The sequence below is a fragment of the Drosophila obscura genome, unplaced genomic scaffold, assembly GCF_018151105.1.
Source record: "Drosophila obscura isolate BZ-5 IFL unplaced genomic scaffold, ASM1815110v1 contig_4, whole genome shotgun sequence".
In the NCBI taxonomy this organism is placed as follows: domain Eukaryota; kingdom Metazoa; phylum Arthropoda; class Insecta; order Diptera; family Drosophilidae; genus Drosophila; species Drosophila obscura.
Genome location: NW_024542828.1, coordinates 2,192,259 through 2,203,485, shown reverse-complemented (window position 1 = coordinate 2,203,485; position 11,227 = coordinate 2,192,259). Strand labels below are relative to the sequence as shown.

The 11,227-nt window shown below is 44.3% G+C and overlaps 1 protein-coding gene across 3 annotated transcripts; it reads left to right on the top strand.

The window, feature by feature from the left end:
- Window positions 1–1,576: 1,576 nt before the first annotated feature.
- LOC111068378 lies at window positions 1,577–9,118 on the top strand. 3 transcript variants are annotated; one of them, XM_022357823.2, is made up of 7 exons: window positions 1,577–1,754; window positions 1,816–1,915; window positions 6,950–7,351; window positions 7,417–7,502; window positions 7,830–7,913; window positions 8,506–8,756; window positions 8,821–9,118. In XM_022357823.2, exons 3-7 carry the CDS (start codon window positions 6,955–6,957, stop codon window positions 8,945–8,947), a joined length of 945 nt encoding a protein of 314 aa, XP_022213515.1. In that variant the 5' UTR covers window positions 1,577–1,754; window positions 1,816–1,915; window positions 6,950–6,954; the 3' UTR covers window positions 8,948–9,118. The 3 variants fall into 3 exon arrangements, with proteins under 3 accessions (XP_022213515.1, XP_041450986.1, XP_041450987.1); XM_041595052.1 differs by having other exon boundaries at window positions 1,577–1,915; window positions 6,953–7,351; XM_041595053.1 differs by lacking the exon at window positions 7,830–7,913 and having other exon boundaries at window positions 1,577–1,915; window positions 8,821–9,117.
- The last annotated feature ends 2,109 nt before the right edge of the window (window positions 9,119–11,227 follow it).

The window sequence follows — 11,227 nt, the reverse complement described above, 5'->3', positions numbered from 1 at the left end:
CCAATTTGATAAGCTGATTTATGCTTCATGTTTAGACTGCGGTCCTCGTCCTCACCCTCTCTGGGTTGACAGGGAAATCATTAGGCTAATGCGATTGGAGGGCCTGCAAACACAAATATTGGAATTGGCAAACAAAAACGAGCTGTGCACATAAATTAAACCGGAAATCAGTAATCCCATTGATTCCCAGCTCTATAGCTGCAACCCAAACGATATGCAAAGTTAGTTCGTTCGGTGATAACAAATGTGGAACAATTATGGCCGCATTAAGCATATGCCCAAATGGTCAGCACTCCTCCATTCATGCGTGTGTGTGTGTGCGTGGGTCAGTCGAGTGCACCGTCAGTCGTTCTTTGGATTTGCATAAATCCAGCCACATTTATTCAATAAGCAACCCACACACACCCACACTCTCACATATGGGTGGAAGAACAGCAGCAGCAGCACTCGACTTTGACTGGGCTTTAAGACCACTTAATAATCCACTTGGATGGGTTGAAGGGGAGTCGGACAGAGGCTCCAGCTCCTCTTGCTGATTGCCCGCACTGTTGGCATTGATTTACGGGGTGGACTAACCCCAGAAACCGAACCCTTGCCCAATCCCAATACCAATACCAATACCAATCGGGTATGCAAATCGAATACAACTAAATGTAAACACATACAAATGCAGTCGGAGATGGAGATGGAACCTTCGTTCCATTTCTATTTTTCCGATTTGATTTCGCAAGGGTTCTAATGCCTCAGTGGCTGGGACTTGGACAGGAGCAGCAGGACCATGACTGGGAGCAGGAGTAGGACGTACTGGCTGACTGGATAGCTGGCTGGCTGGCAGACATCCTTGGCAAACTTTTGCTTCAACGGCTTAACTTTTTTGCACGTGTAGCTGTGCAGCAGGCGGGGGATGAGGTTGAGGGGAAGTAAGACCCTGCCACTATACACTTTTAGTTAAACTCAAAAAATAGAAGAATCTTTTGTTCTTTGGCAATCTCTTAAAATGTTTTTCCAGCCCCTTTTTAGATGGCAACGAAGTTTCCTCATTTGCGGGAGACTTGAGTGGTTCTAGGTCTTAGCTCTGTGAAGACTAAAGACCGGATTAAGTTTAATGAAACACACCTTTAATGAATCACCTCTGAGTCGTCCTAGTCAAGGTCTAGGTGCACTAAAAACAAAAGTACCGCACCCACAATAAAGGGAGACAATCAATCAGATAGAGATATGCAAATGATGTGGAAAACCTTGACGGAAGATCAGCCAGGTAGACCGCAACAGAAACCGTTTAACCCAACAAAACGGCCCAGACAACAATGGGCCATAAACGCATTAACAGTAATGGCAAACAAAAAGAGAGGCAGAGGCAGCGACAGAGGCAGAAGATCAACCAGAAGACAGATGATGTCGCACCTGCGCAGTGCGCACGAGTGGCAGGCAACATGTTGGACCTCGGGCGTCCAACGCGCTCTTACCTGTGCAGGTGAGCGACCCAACATGTTCGCTTGCATTTCTTCGTTTTCCAGTTCCATCGCGAAGCCCCTGAAAAATGGGTCAGGCTATATAAACGCAAGTTCAAGGCGATCGCCGTTTCAGACAACTTTAGCAGCGGACGCAGCAACACCACAAAACCAGCAGCAATAGCACCACCTCTATCGCGAAGTGAAATCCGAAATCTCTCGAAGTAAACGAAAGTTGGTATCGATCGACATATCGAAGACACACAAAATATACAGAGAGAAATTTTCCAGTGCAATTTTTGGGTGAATTTTTAAGTGAATTGTGTGCTTGACAATCGCGTGCTGAACTTTTCCGTTTTTCCAGTGCCAACGAGCCAAAACTACACTCCGCCAAAGGTGTAATTAAAATTTTGCTTAATTGTTTTGAGTTCAGCCAGCTGCGAGACATCGGGATTAACAGACAGGTGAGAGAAATTTTTTCCAACATCGCAAAAAAGTGTCGAACTAAACTAGTTTTTAATGGAACTATGCAAACTGAAATTGTTCAATTCAGAGACATTCCATTAAAGAGTGGATTTATTTATTCAATTTAATGAAAGTGCGCATTAAATGGTGTAAATATTTATTTAATTTAAGAGATATTTAAAGAGTTAATTATGTCAACATTTTTATATCTTGAGTCATCTGAAGTAAAAGTTTGCGGATACAGTTGGGAGTTTTAAATGATGAAATCGATATTTGGGAGATTTTTATTGCCTGGAAATTCGTATGATTAATTTTCGAAATGGTATTACATCGGATAAAATATGTTTAGTGTGAAACAAGATATATAACATTTTTAGGTATGAATACTATTACCTGAATATGAAATTAAATCTATAGTATATGTATATTTCCTTTAAATATACTTAAATTCTGGACAGTTACCATTTCGTTAACTGATATGGCAAGGATTTTCTACGACTACTTTCCCCTTAAGAATTCTGCCTTGAAAGTGAAGGACCACACTTAAATATTGCGCTTATGAACCTGCTTTAAATACAGACTTCAAAGATCACTGTGCACTCAATAAAACCCCATCAAGATCATCTGATAGACTTTCAGATTTCGCAGCTTAAACTGTATCGTCTTTAAGCCAGATCGACAACCAATTGATTAGCACTGACATACCCCAGAAGCAGAACCAGAACCGGGGCATTAGAAAGTTATTTACAATTGATTGAATGCCACAATTCTGTACCGTCGTCGTGCCATGCGTTTTGTTTGTCCAACAAATTGGGGCTTTATGGCGACAGCCAACAATTTGGGTCAGGCCTAAAGAAATAACAGAACTTGAAGCATAAATACAGCAACAATAAAGCCACAAAGGGGGGCGAGAGAGAGAGAATTTCTGTTAAACGAGTTAACAACTTTGCATGAAAAAGCAAACAGAAACCCATCGACTGGACGCAGCGTGGAACATGTCAAAAGAAAGAGGGGGGCATGTGGTAAGGAGAGACGCGTATGGGAGGTGCGGTGCGGTGCGGTGCGGTGTAGGGTCGGGCGACACTACCAGCCGGGCACGCACTCTTGGCCAGCAGGCAACAGACCCGGCTACATATGGAAATGTGCACTGAGCCCAGGTTCTCTGGAAAGCAAACCGATGCCAGGCAAACCTCCAATGTGCACTGCTGACGCCGACTCTGACGATGATGATGGCCGCCCACTGACCCAAATGGGCGTCTGTCGCCCGCCTGTCCACCTTTCCAAAGAATTTTCGTTTTCTGTCGCCCTCTCCCTCCTCCTTTGGCTCTCTCCACCCCCTCTTTTGGCACTTCCAACTCCCCTTTTGTGAAGGAGGCCTTGCGGCCGTTTTGTCTGTGGCCTTGATTCCATGTGGGTCTTTGTCTCGCACTCTTCACTCTTGACTCTCTTTCTCTCAGCGTCTCTGCTGTCTCTGCTGGCCAATTAATGCCTGCCTTTTGGCCAAGTCTTTTAGGGCAGTTTCCTATGCAGAATATATATTTATTTTATTTATTTAATTGCCTGTAAAAGGTCACGTTTGTCTGCCATTTGCTTACCAATTTGCTTGGCATTCAAGCCATTTTCTGATTTTCTGCTGCCGGCTCTGTATTTATTTCTTATCGGCTTCTACCTTGAAGCAAGTTATTTTATTTTATTTAACTTTTTTTTTCTTATTTTTCGTTGGTAACTTTCATTCATTCATCGGTTTGTTGTTTGTTGTTGGTTGTTGGTTTCTTTTGGCATTTTGCGGTTGTATTTGTTGGTTTTGCTGACTGGCTGGCTGTTCGGTTGTCAAGTCGAGTGAGGTGAAAGTTTTTGCGTTGAAGCTGCCTTTGGAGTCGAGTTAAATTCAATTTGTTTTCGTTGATTGCACTTTGAGAGAATGCTGAGCCCTGAGCGGGGGGATATGTTATCTCCAAATGCAAGCAAAACTAAGCTAAAAAATTGTCTTTCTGCGAAACTGCTATGACTTTCAGGTCGCTATGACAGCTGTAATTTGTGTCTCAGCGGCAGCTGCAGCTGACTAATAACCATAATGGCCATGGCAATGGCAACTGCAAGTGCAATTTGTTCTGCTTTCTTGCAGTCAGCCACCAACTGCATTTATCTGTTGGATTTGCAGACTGCATTTTGGGGTCAGTAAAAGTTGAAGACAAGTTTTAGTCAACTTTTCCGTGCCTAAAATCGCTTGACGATCATTTCTGCCTGCGTTCACATTGCATCACTTTGGATATTTGTTACCAAATAATCGATATAGCTGGTCAACACTCTTTACCCTCACGCACGAGCTTTTGGGCCGAATTAAAATGCAGTACAGTTCGTCAATCATTTGGCCGAGTGCCTACAGTTTGCCAGCGGCTTTACATTGGAGGTGGCTGACCAGCGGCGCAAAACGAAAGACTTAAGGCACAAACTTGCTAGAAAGCCGCAGTGCCGCAGCCAAATAAGGCTAAGTACGCGGCGCCTCTAAACAATTGCCATTTATTTTTTTAAGTGTTGAGCCTCTTCTTGGTCAATAAACCTTGGCTCGGATTCTGGGCAAAAAGAAAGTGAAACCTGAATATTTGTGGCTGCTCTGCTCAAGTTTCTCTGCGGTGTTGGCCGGAAACCAGTCCATGACTGTCCAGAAATCTGGCTAACGCTCTTTTAGGTCTTCGCTGCAGAGAATGATTCACGAAAGAGCAGAGAGCAATGGGCAGGCATCTGTGTATCTGTGCATCTCTCTCTCTGTATAGATGTGCTCACTTACCGCAAATCACGAACATTTTTACCGCTTTCTCATCTTTGACTTTGACCAGAAAGCCGGTGGAGCGTGTCTCGGCATGGGACCGCAAACGAAACTGAAAATAAATATCACACACAAACTACAATGATATTTCTCCTTCTCCATCCAAAGAACTTGGTTATTGTTATATGTCTGTTTACTCCCCCTTGTTATGGCATTTCTTTTCCTCCCTCTCTCTGTATGTTTTTGCGGCTTCCACACTTTCTAATTTGCGACTTTTGACCAACTGCAGCCGTGTAATGGCTGCTCTCTATATTGAAATAGTTATATTGCTTTTGCTGCTTTTTATAGTGATTTTAATTGCCATTTTTAGACAAACGATTTGGTGCTGCCGCTGGCCATGAAAGTAAGAGTTGCGTGTGAAGTTTCCAATTAAGGTTTGCGTGTTTCGTATCTCCGAAGTGAAAAATGAATACGTTCGAGTGTAAACAGAAGTTGTGGAGGGAAAGGCGCCACTTTTTGAGAGAATTATGTCACAGCAGATGGCTGTCATAAAGACGAGAGTTCTTTGCGAGTCATGCGAGTTATTTTCCCATCACAATTCCCATTGTGGCTTGGCATTTTACCATTTCTCTCTCTCTCTCTCATATAATCAATGAAATTTCTCGGCCATATGCGGGTATCGTATCGTAGCGTATAATATCGTATATCCTCAGCCATTAATTACCATTATCTTAACGACTCGATCACGCTTGCAGATCTCTGGGGCTGCAGCTTAAACTAGCTTCTGGCTCCAACAGCTTTCTAAATTTACATGCGCACCGTAATTTCCACGGAACTGTGTCGAATTGTGTCACAAAACAATCAAATCTCGATTGGCATAACCGTGAGATGGGGCTCACTGCTGCTGCTGCTGCTGCTGTCTGATTAATGATCTGGCAATTTACATTTCAATGCAGCTTGACCCATTCTGGGGAGCCTGTTCTACGGCGGCCGGCAATTAAATGGAAATCAATGCAATCTCTTCTCCGCCATTGCCATTGCCATTGGCAATCCTCTTGAGTCTCCACTCTTGAGATTCCCCACGACTCCACACACTCGTTGGCTTTATTAATTGTAACGGTAACCTGTTGCATGACATCTGAGCAAGAGAACCGCTAACTGGAACAGGTTCTAGCCACAGCAACAAAATAATATTACAAAAAGAGAGGAGCATGAAGAACAGATCAGAAATAAAGCGAAGATGAAGAAACTTTACCCATTTCACATTCCCATTCTAAGCCGCTCGGATAAAGAGCTCAATTCTGGATGCTAATATCAGACAAAACTGTGAAGATCGCATTGAGGAAGTCGCCACTAATTGCTCTTACTTGGCACCTCACCTGTGCCCCACCTGCGCCCCACCTGTGCCCCACCTGTGGCGGCTTTCTAACGCATGTTGCTCAACTTGGATAATTTCCCTGCTGCTTCTGCCACAGAAACCACTAGGAGATGGTATGGACTGGGTATGGCTTGGGTCTGCCATGGGATGGGATGGCATGGGTATGGGTATGGGTATGGGATGGTGAACAGGTTCAGTTTGACCGACACCTTAATTGGGAGCAGTTAGACTAGTTTCTAGCTGTTTCGGAAGCAAACCTGGAGACGCTTTGGCTTTGGCTTTGGCTCTGGCGTTGGCTTTAATTACACGCCACAACAACTTTCTTATCTGGTTTCCATGGAAATTGTAAAGTAATTTTTGCTCCATGAGAAATGGAAAATTTTTGACAATACCCGGAGAAAAGCTTTTCTTTCTGTTATTTTTTGGGTGCCAATTAAAGAATATTTGAATGCAAATGAAATGCTGCAACACTCAGATGGGTTGCTTGCATGACTCTTTTCTTTTTTTTAATGGGTGAAAGCATATTTTCAAAGAGCATTTTCCGAGGATAAATCTTGTCGTGTGAATTGTAATATTTAAATTTTAATCCAGAAGTAAAAACAAGAACTGGCGTACTCCAGTCAAGATGAGTTGCAGGGATCCGTGTTCTTCAATTTATTTTTCATTGGAGACATGATATTATTACCAATTCATACGTACATATGTAATACTCGTAGCATGAGCAAATCAGGTCACTGAAAGGGGGGACAAACCTAATTTTAATGCCCAGCTCGTGCGGCGGTTCAGGAAACTGACCCACACACACAATTGGGCAACGTGAAAGTGTTATGCCAATGGCCGACTATAGCCTTCGATGAATTTCAAATAGCTTTGCTCTGTCTTTTGCAGCAGTCATGTGGAATCAGAGTAAAGTGCACGCCTATCTGCTGCTCGCGATAGTGGCCAGCAATTGCCTGCTGATGACCTACGCCTTCCCGCAGCAGGAGGTCTACCAGAGACAGCACCAGCTGTCCCAGTCCCCAGTCTATCGGGCGGAGGAGAATGCCAGGAAGTTCGCGGTGAAGCCGAACGCCTCGAAGAAGGTGGCTCTGGACGACATCGAGGACGATCTGGAGAACAATCAGCTGCAGGAGAGTGTGGGCGGCCCCGGCGGATTCACCTGGTCCAACATGCTGTCCACCGTGATGACCATGTTCTTCAATGGCGCTGTGAATGCCCCGTCCAAGTCCGAAGATGTGGACTCCCCGATCGGACTGGGCGGCAGTCCCTGGGCCAATGTGATCTCCATGGGTAAGTCTCACTCGGTAGCTCGTATTTGTTGCAGCTCCCATTATCGAACCATCTATACACCTTAGGTCTGCGCATCATCAACACTCTGCTGGGCGGCGGAGCACCCAGCGATGGCATCGATAAGGTTGACAACGGCGGATCTCCCATGCAGGTAAATCGATCGATCCATTAGCCACATAACATGGTGTACACTTACTGATTGCTTTTGTGCCACTTTTGTTTTGCTTTTATCGTAATTTATCGTTGATTATTCGTTGATCGTTGGATCGTTCATTTTTTCGTTTTACATACATACATACATACATGCATACATACTCGTATACTCGTATATCTTTTACTTATACTTATACTGATTCTGGGTGTTTGGCTCTTCTTATTCTTTCGATTATGTTCGTTTCCCGCCTACCGCATACCTCCTCTACCTGTACCTTTACCTGTACCTGTACCTATACCTCTTCCTCTCTAATAAATCGCACAGGGCATATTGGTGGCTGTGATGTCTGCCGTTTTGGGCTCCAGAGACCCCGATCAAGTCAACTCGATGGCCAAACAAGCTGGCGAGGTAAACATCTTTATTGCTTTCACACAACATACAACAAAATCAAGAGACACTAGACAACAAGATCGGGGCGAGGATAGCACATTATTTCAATTAATTTAAAGATGTTCCCTTAAAGTTCCCTCAAAGAATTTAGTGATGAATTTTGAATAGGAGTTTGAGTTTAGGGGGGGGGTTCAGGGTTTAAAGTAAAATCCTTCTTTAAACAGGTATCTCTATAGAGAATTATTAATCATAATTATGAATTAAATCAGTTTAAGATGAAAAGTTACCCGTGAAATGGTTTTCTTTGGCAAAATTTCTCTTCCTTTAGTTCACGCCTGAATCTTGTTGCCTAGTGCTGAGAATGTAAATGTTTTATATGCACACACCACACACACACACACACACCACAATCTTACACCACACACACACACCCAGACACGCACACACTCACACTCACACACACACCTTTTAGAATTGGCACAAGCAAATGCAAGACTAATTGACTAATGCTTCCTCTGCCCCGCTCCCAACCACACACAAACACACACACTCCACACTCCACACTCCACACACACCTGAACACCACTGAACAACGCTCCCCCTTCCACAGTTCATTCAGATCGTGATGAATCTGCTGGACGCCCTGAAGACCTCCTTCTCGCACCGCTCCCTCACCGCCCGCTCCCTGGGCAAACGTGACTCGGTGAGCGATGCCGTCGTCGCGGGCATCTCCCTGATGAAGGGCTACGTCCGCACCTACCGCAACTCCGAGGACAAGTGCACGCAGCGCTACATGTGCGACGCCAACACGGAGTGCGTGCGCGAGATTGGCGGCAGCAGCATCTTCTGCCAGCTGGGATCGTAAGTCGGGCCGGACCCCTTCCTAAGATGTTTCCTAATCACAACTCTCCGTCCCCCTTTTTAGTTACGCCACCAGCTATGTGCTCGGACGCAGCAGTGGCGGCAGCTTTGAGGAACTGTACGATGCCGGTCGCCGGGGGCGCTCCGGCTTTGACTGCCGCCAGATGTATCTGGAGTGCAATGAGGTCTAGATCCGACAGGGGGCCTAGTGGCTCACTGAACTTCGTTAGTGCTTACGACTGGACTTTTCTCTTAACTAATTTAAATTAATTTATGTACTTCCATTTAGATCTTAGCTATTTATATTATTTATTTACAAAAATTCTGTATTTATTTGCGTTTCTGACCAAAACAACAATCCTTACAAAATAAATGCATTGAACGACATTGTGTTTTTTCTTTTCAATTTTGAAATTCGATTGCCCGCTCAAAGTTTGGAAATCAGTTGTTGGTCCAACAGTCCGGCAGCACTGTTTAGCTAGCAGTCAGAAGCTGGCTGGCAGCACTCTTTTGCTATCGATTAGGAGCTGGCTGCCATGAGATAGCCAAACTGCTTCGTGAAAGCAGTGCAAGCAGTTAAATAAAGCAGTTCAACGTATATTCAAAACGGATATTATAGGCAAAAAAAACTAAAACTAAAACCCTAAAACTAAATAAGCGGTTAATAATTGTAAAATCAGTGAAGAATTGCGTGTCAGAAAAATAAATTACGAAAATTGAAGAAATGCTGGAAGAAACATATGGAGCTAAAATAAAAACTATGTTGACAAATAAAATTACTTTTTATATATAAACCTATTTTTGATCCAAAATGTCACGGACTTATTAATCTGCCCTCGTACCACAAGCGTATATCTCTGCCTTTAATTTTTTTAATTTTTGGTTGCGTTGGAAATTTGTACATCGTTGTCCGTAAAACGTCCGGCGGATACGGCGATCCAAGTCCAGCATACGATGCAGATTCTCCAGCATTTTTATCAGCCTGTGGCCATTGGGGTGGCTCTGGAAAGACGCAACGTTGCAAGTTTCATGACTTTAAGACTCTTCAAACTTGTCAAACCTACGACTTAAAAGTCCTCTAGAATTTGAGGCCGTGCTAGCGGCGGCCGTCTTGCATAGGGGGAAGTCGCGTGGAATCTGCAAAATTTAACTTGGATCTGAGCACAGGACGCTCTTCATGAATATGCTCATATTCCGAGGCAGAGGGAGTGATGACAGCCGGTTCCTGGATTATGTTAGACGGGCGTCCCAAGGAGAGAAATTAGAAAAAAGGCGACATCAACCGATTTGGAGATCTGGAGGACTACAAGCAGCCGTTTTATCTGATGCTGGGCGAGTGCCACTTGCCCCAAATGGCCAGAGAGGATCAGCACAGCAAACGGAAGGCACTGGCGATTGCTTTCTGCCGGATCGATGGTGAGTGCCGTCCATCTGACTGTGGCCTCGCTGAGAGTCAACCAGATAGGAAGTACGGAGATCCGGCACGCCGTAAAGAAGGTGTTGATTATTCTGCAGAAGAGGAACCTAATGCCCGTTGTAGCCGATGGGGCAATGATGTACGCCGAACAACGCAGTTATACAGTCATATATGACCTCCGCCATTTAAGGCATAGAATGGAGGAAAAATACCACCATTGAGAGAGATCACGCAATCACGACGATATACAATCGGACACGTGCTGCTGATGATTGGCCACAGGAGTTCCCAACCATTGTGGAATATGGAATATTAATATGGACTTCAGGAGCTTGAGCAAATCAAAAATGTTGTGTGGCGGAAATTGGCTCTGGATGGGATACCGTTAAGCCTGAAACATGTCAATAGCAGAAAGCTAAAGAGATTCGGAGAATCCCTGAAGGTCGATATGCAATTCAGCCTTAACGATCTTCAGTTGGGTGCTGGCCACTTGGTGAGCTTGACATACCCCAGGGATGAGGCAGGAGAGCTATCTGCCATACAGTTCGGAAAAGGCATCTCAACGGTGGACGCTATAGGCAGGCAACGCCTGGAGCGCTTGAAAGTATTTCAAGGAAAGACCCCTAAACACAGCGAACTTCGTTTCGCCCAAATTTAACGCACTCAGATAAATTCAATCCCGTAGAATTTAAAAAAATTAATATTTTGGACCCATTGCAAAAATTCCAAGTCTCACTAATTATTTGTATCAAAATAAATAAACTTCATACACATCAACAATAAAAGAAATAAAATAAATAAAATAAAAGAAAGTATCTGCCCATATTTCGTCTCTGCTTGTGCAATAATTCAAAAACTGAGCCAAAGCAAAAAGGTGTGTCTTCTCCACTCACTCATCCATCCACCCAGCCTCCCTTGACAGCAAAGTTGCCGCCTCTTTGGAGTTCTTTGATGCAACTTGCAGCCGTCTCGGCCGTTTTCCTGGTTCTTAGTGCTTATCAACATTCAGCAGCAGACATAAATGACAGCCACAAGGGATGGGCACGTGATAGGA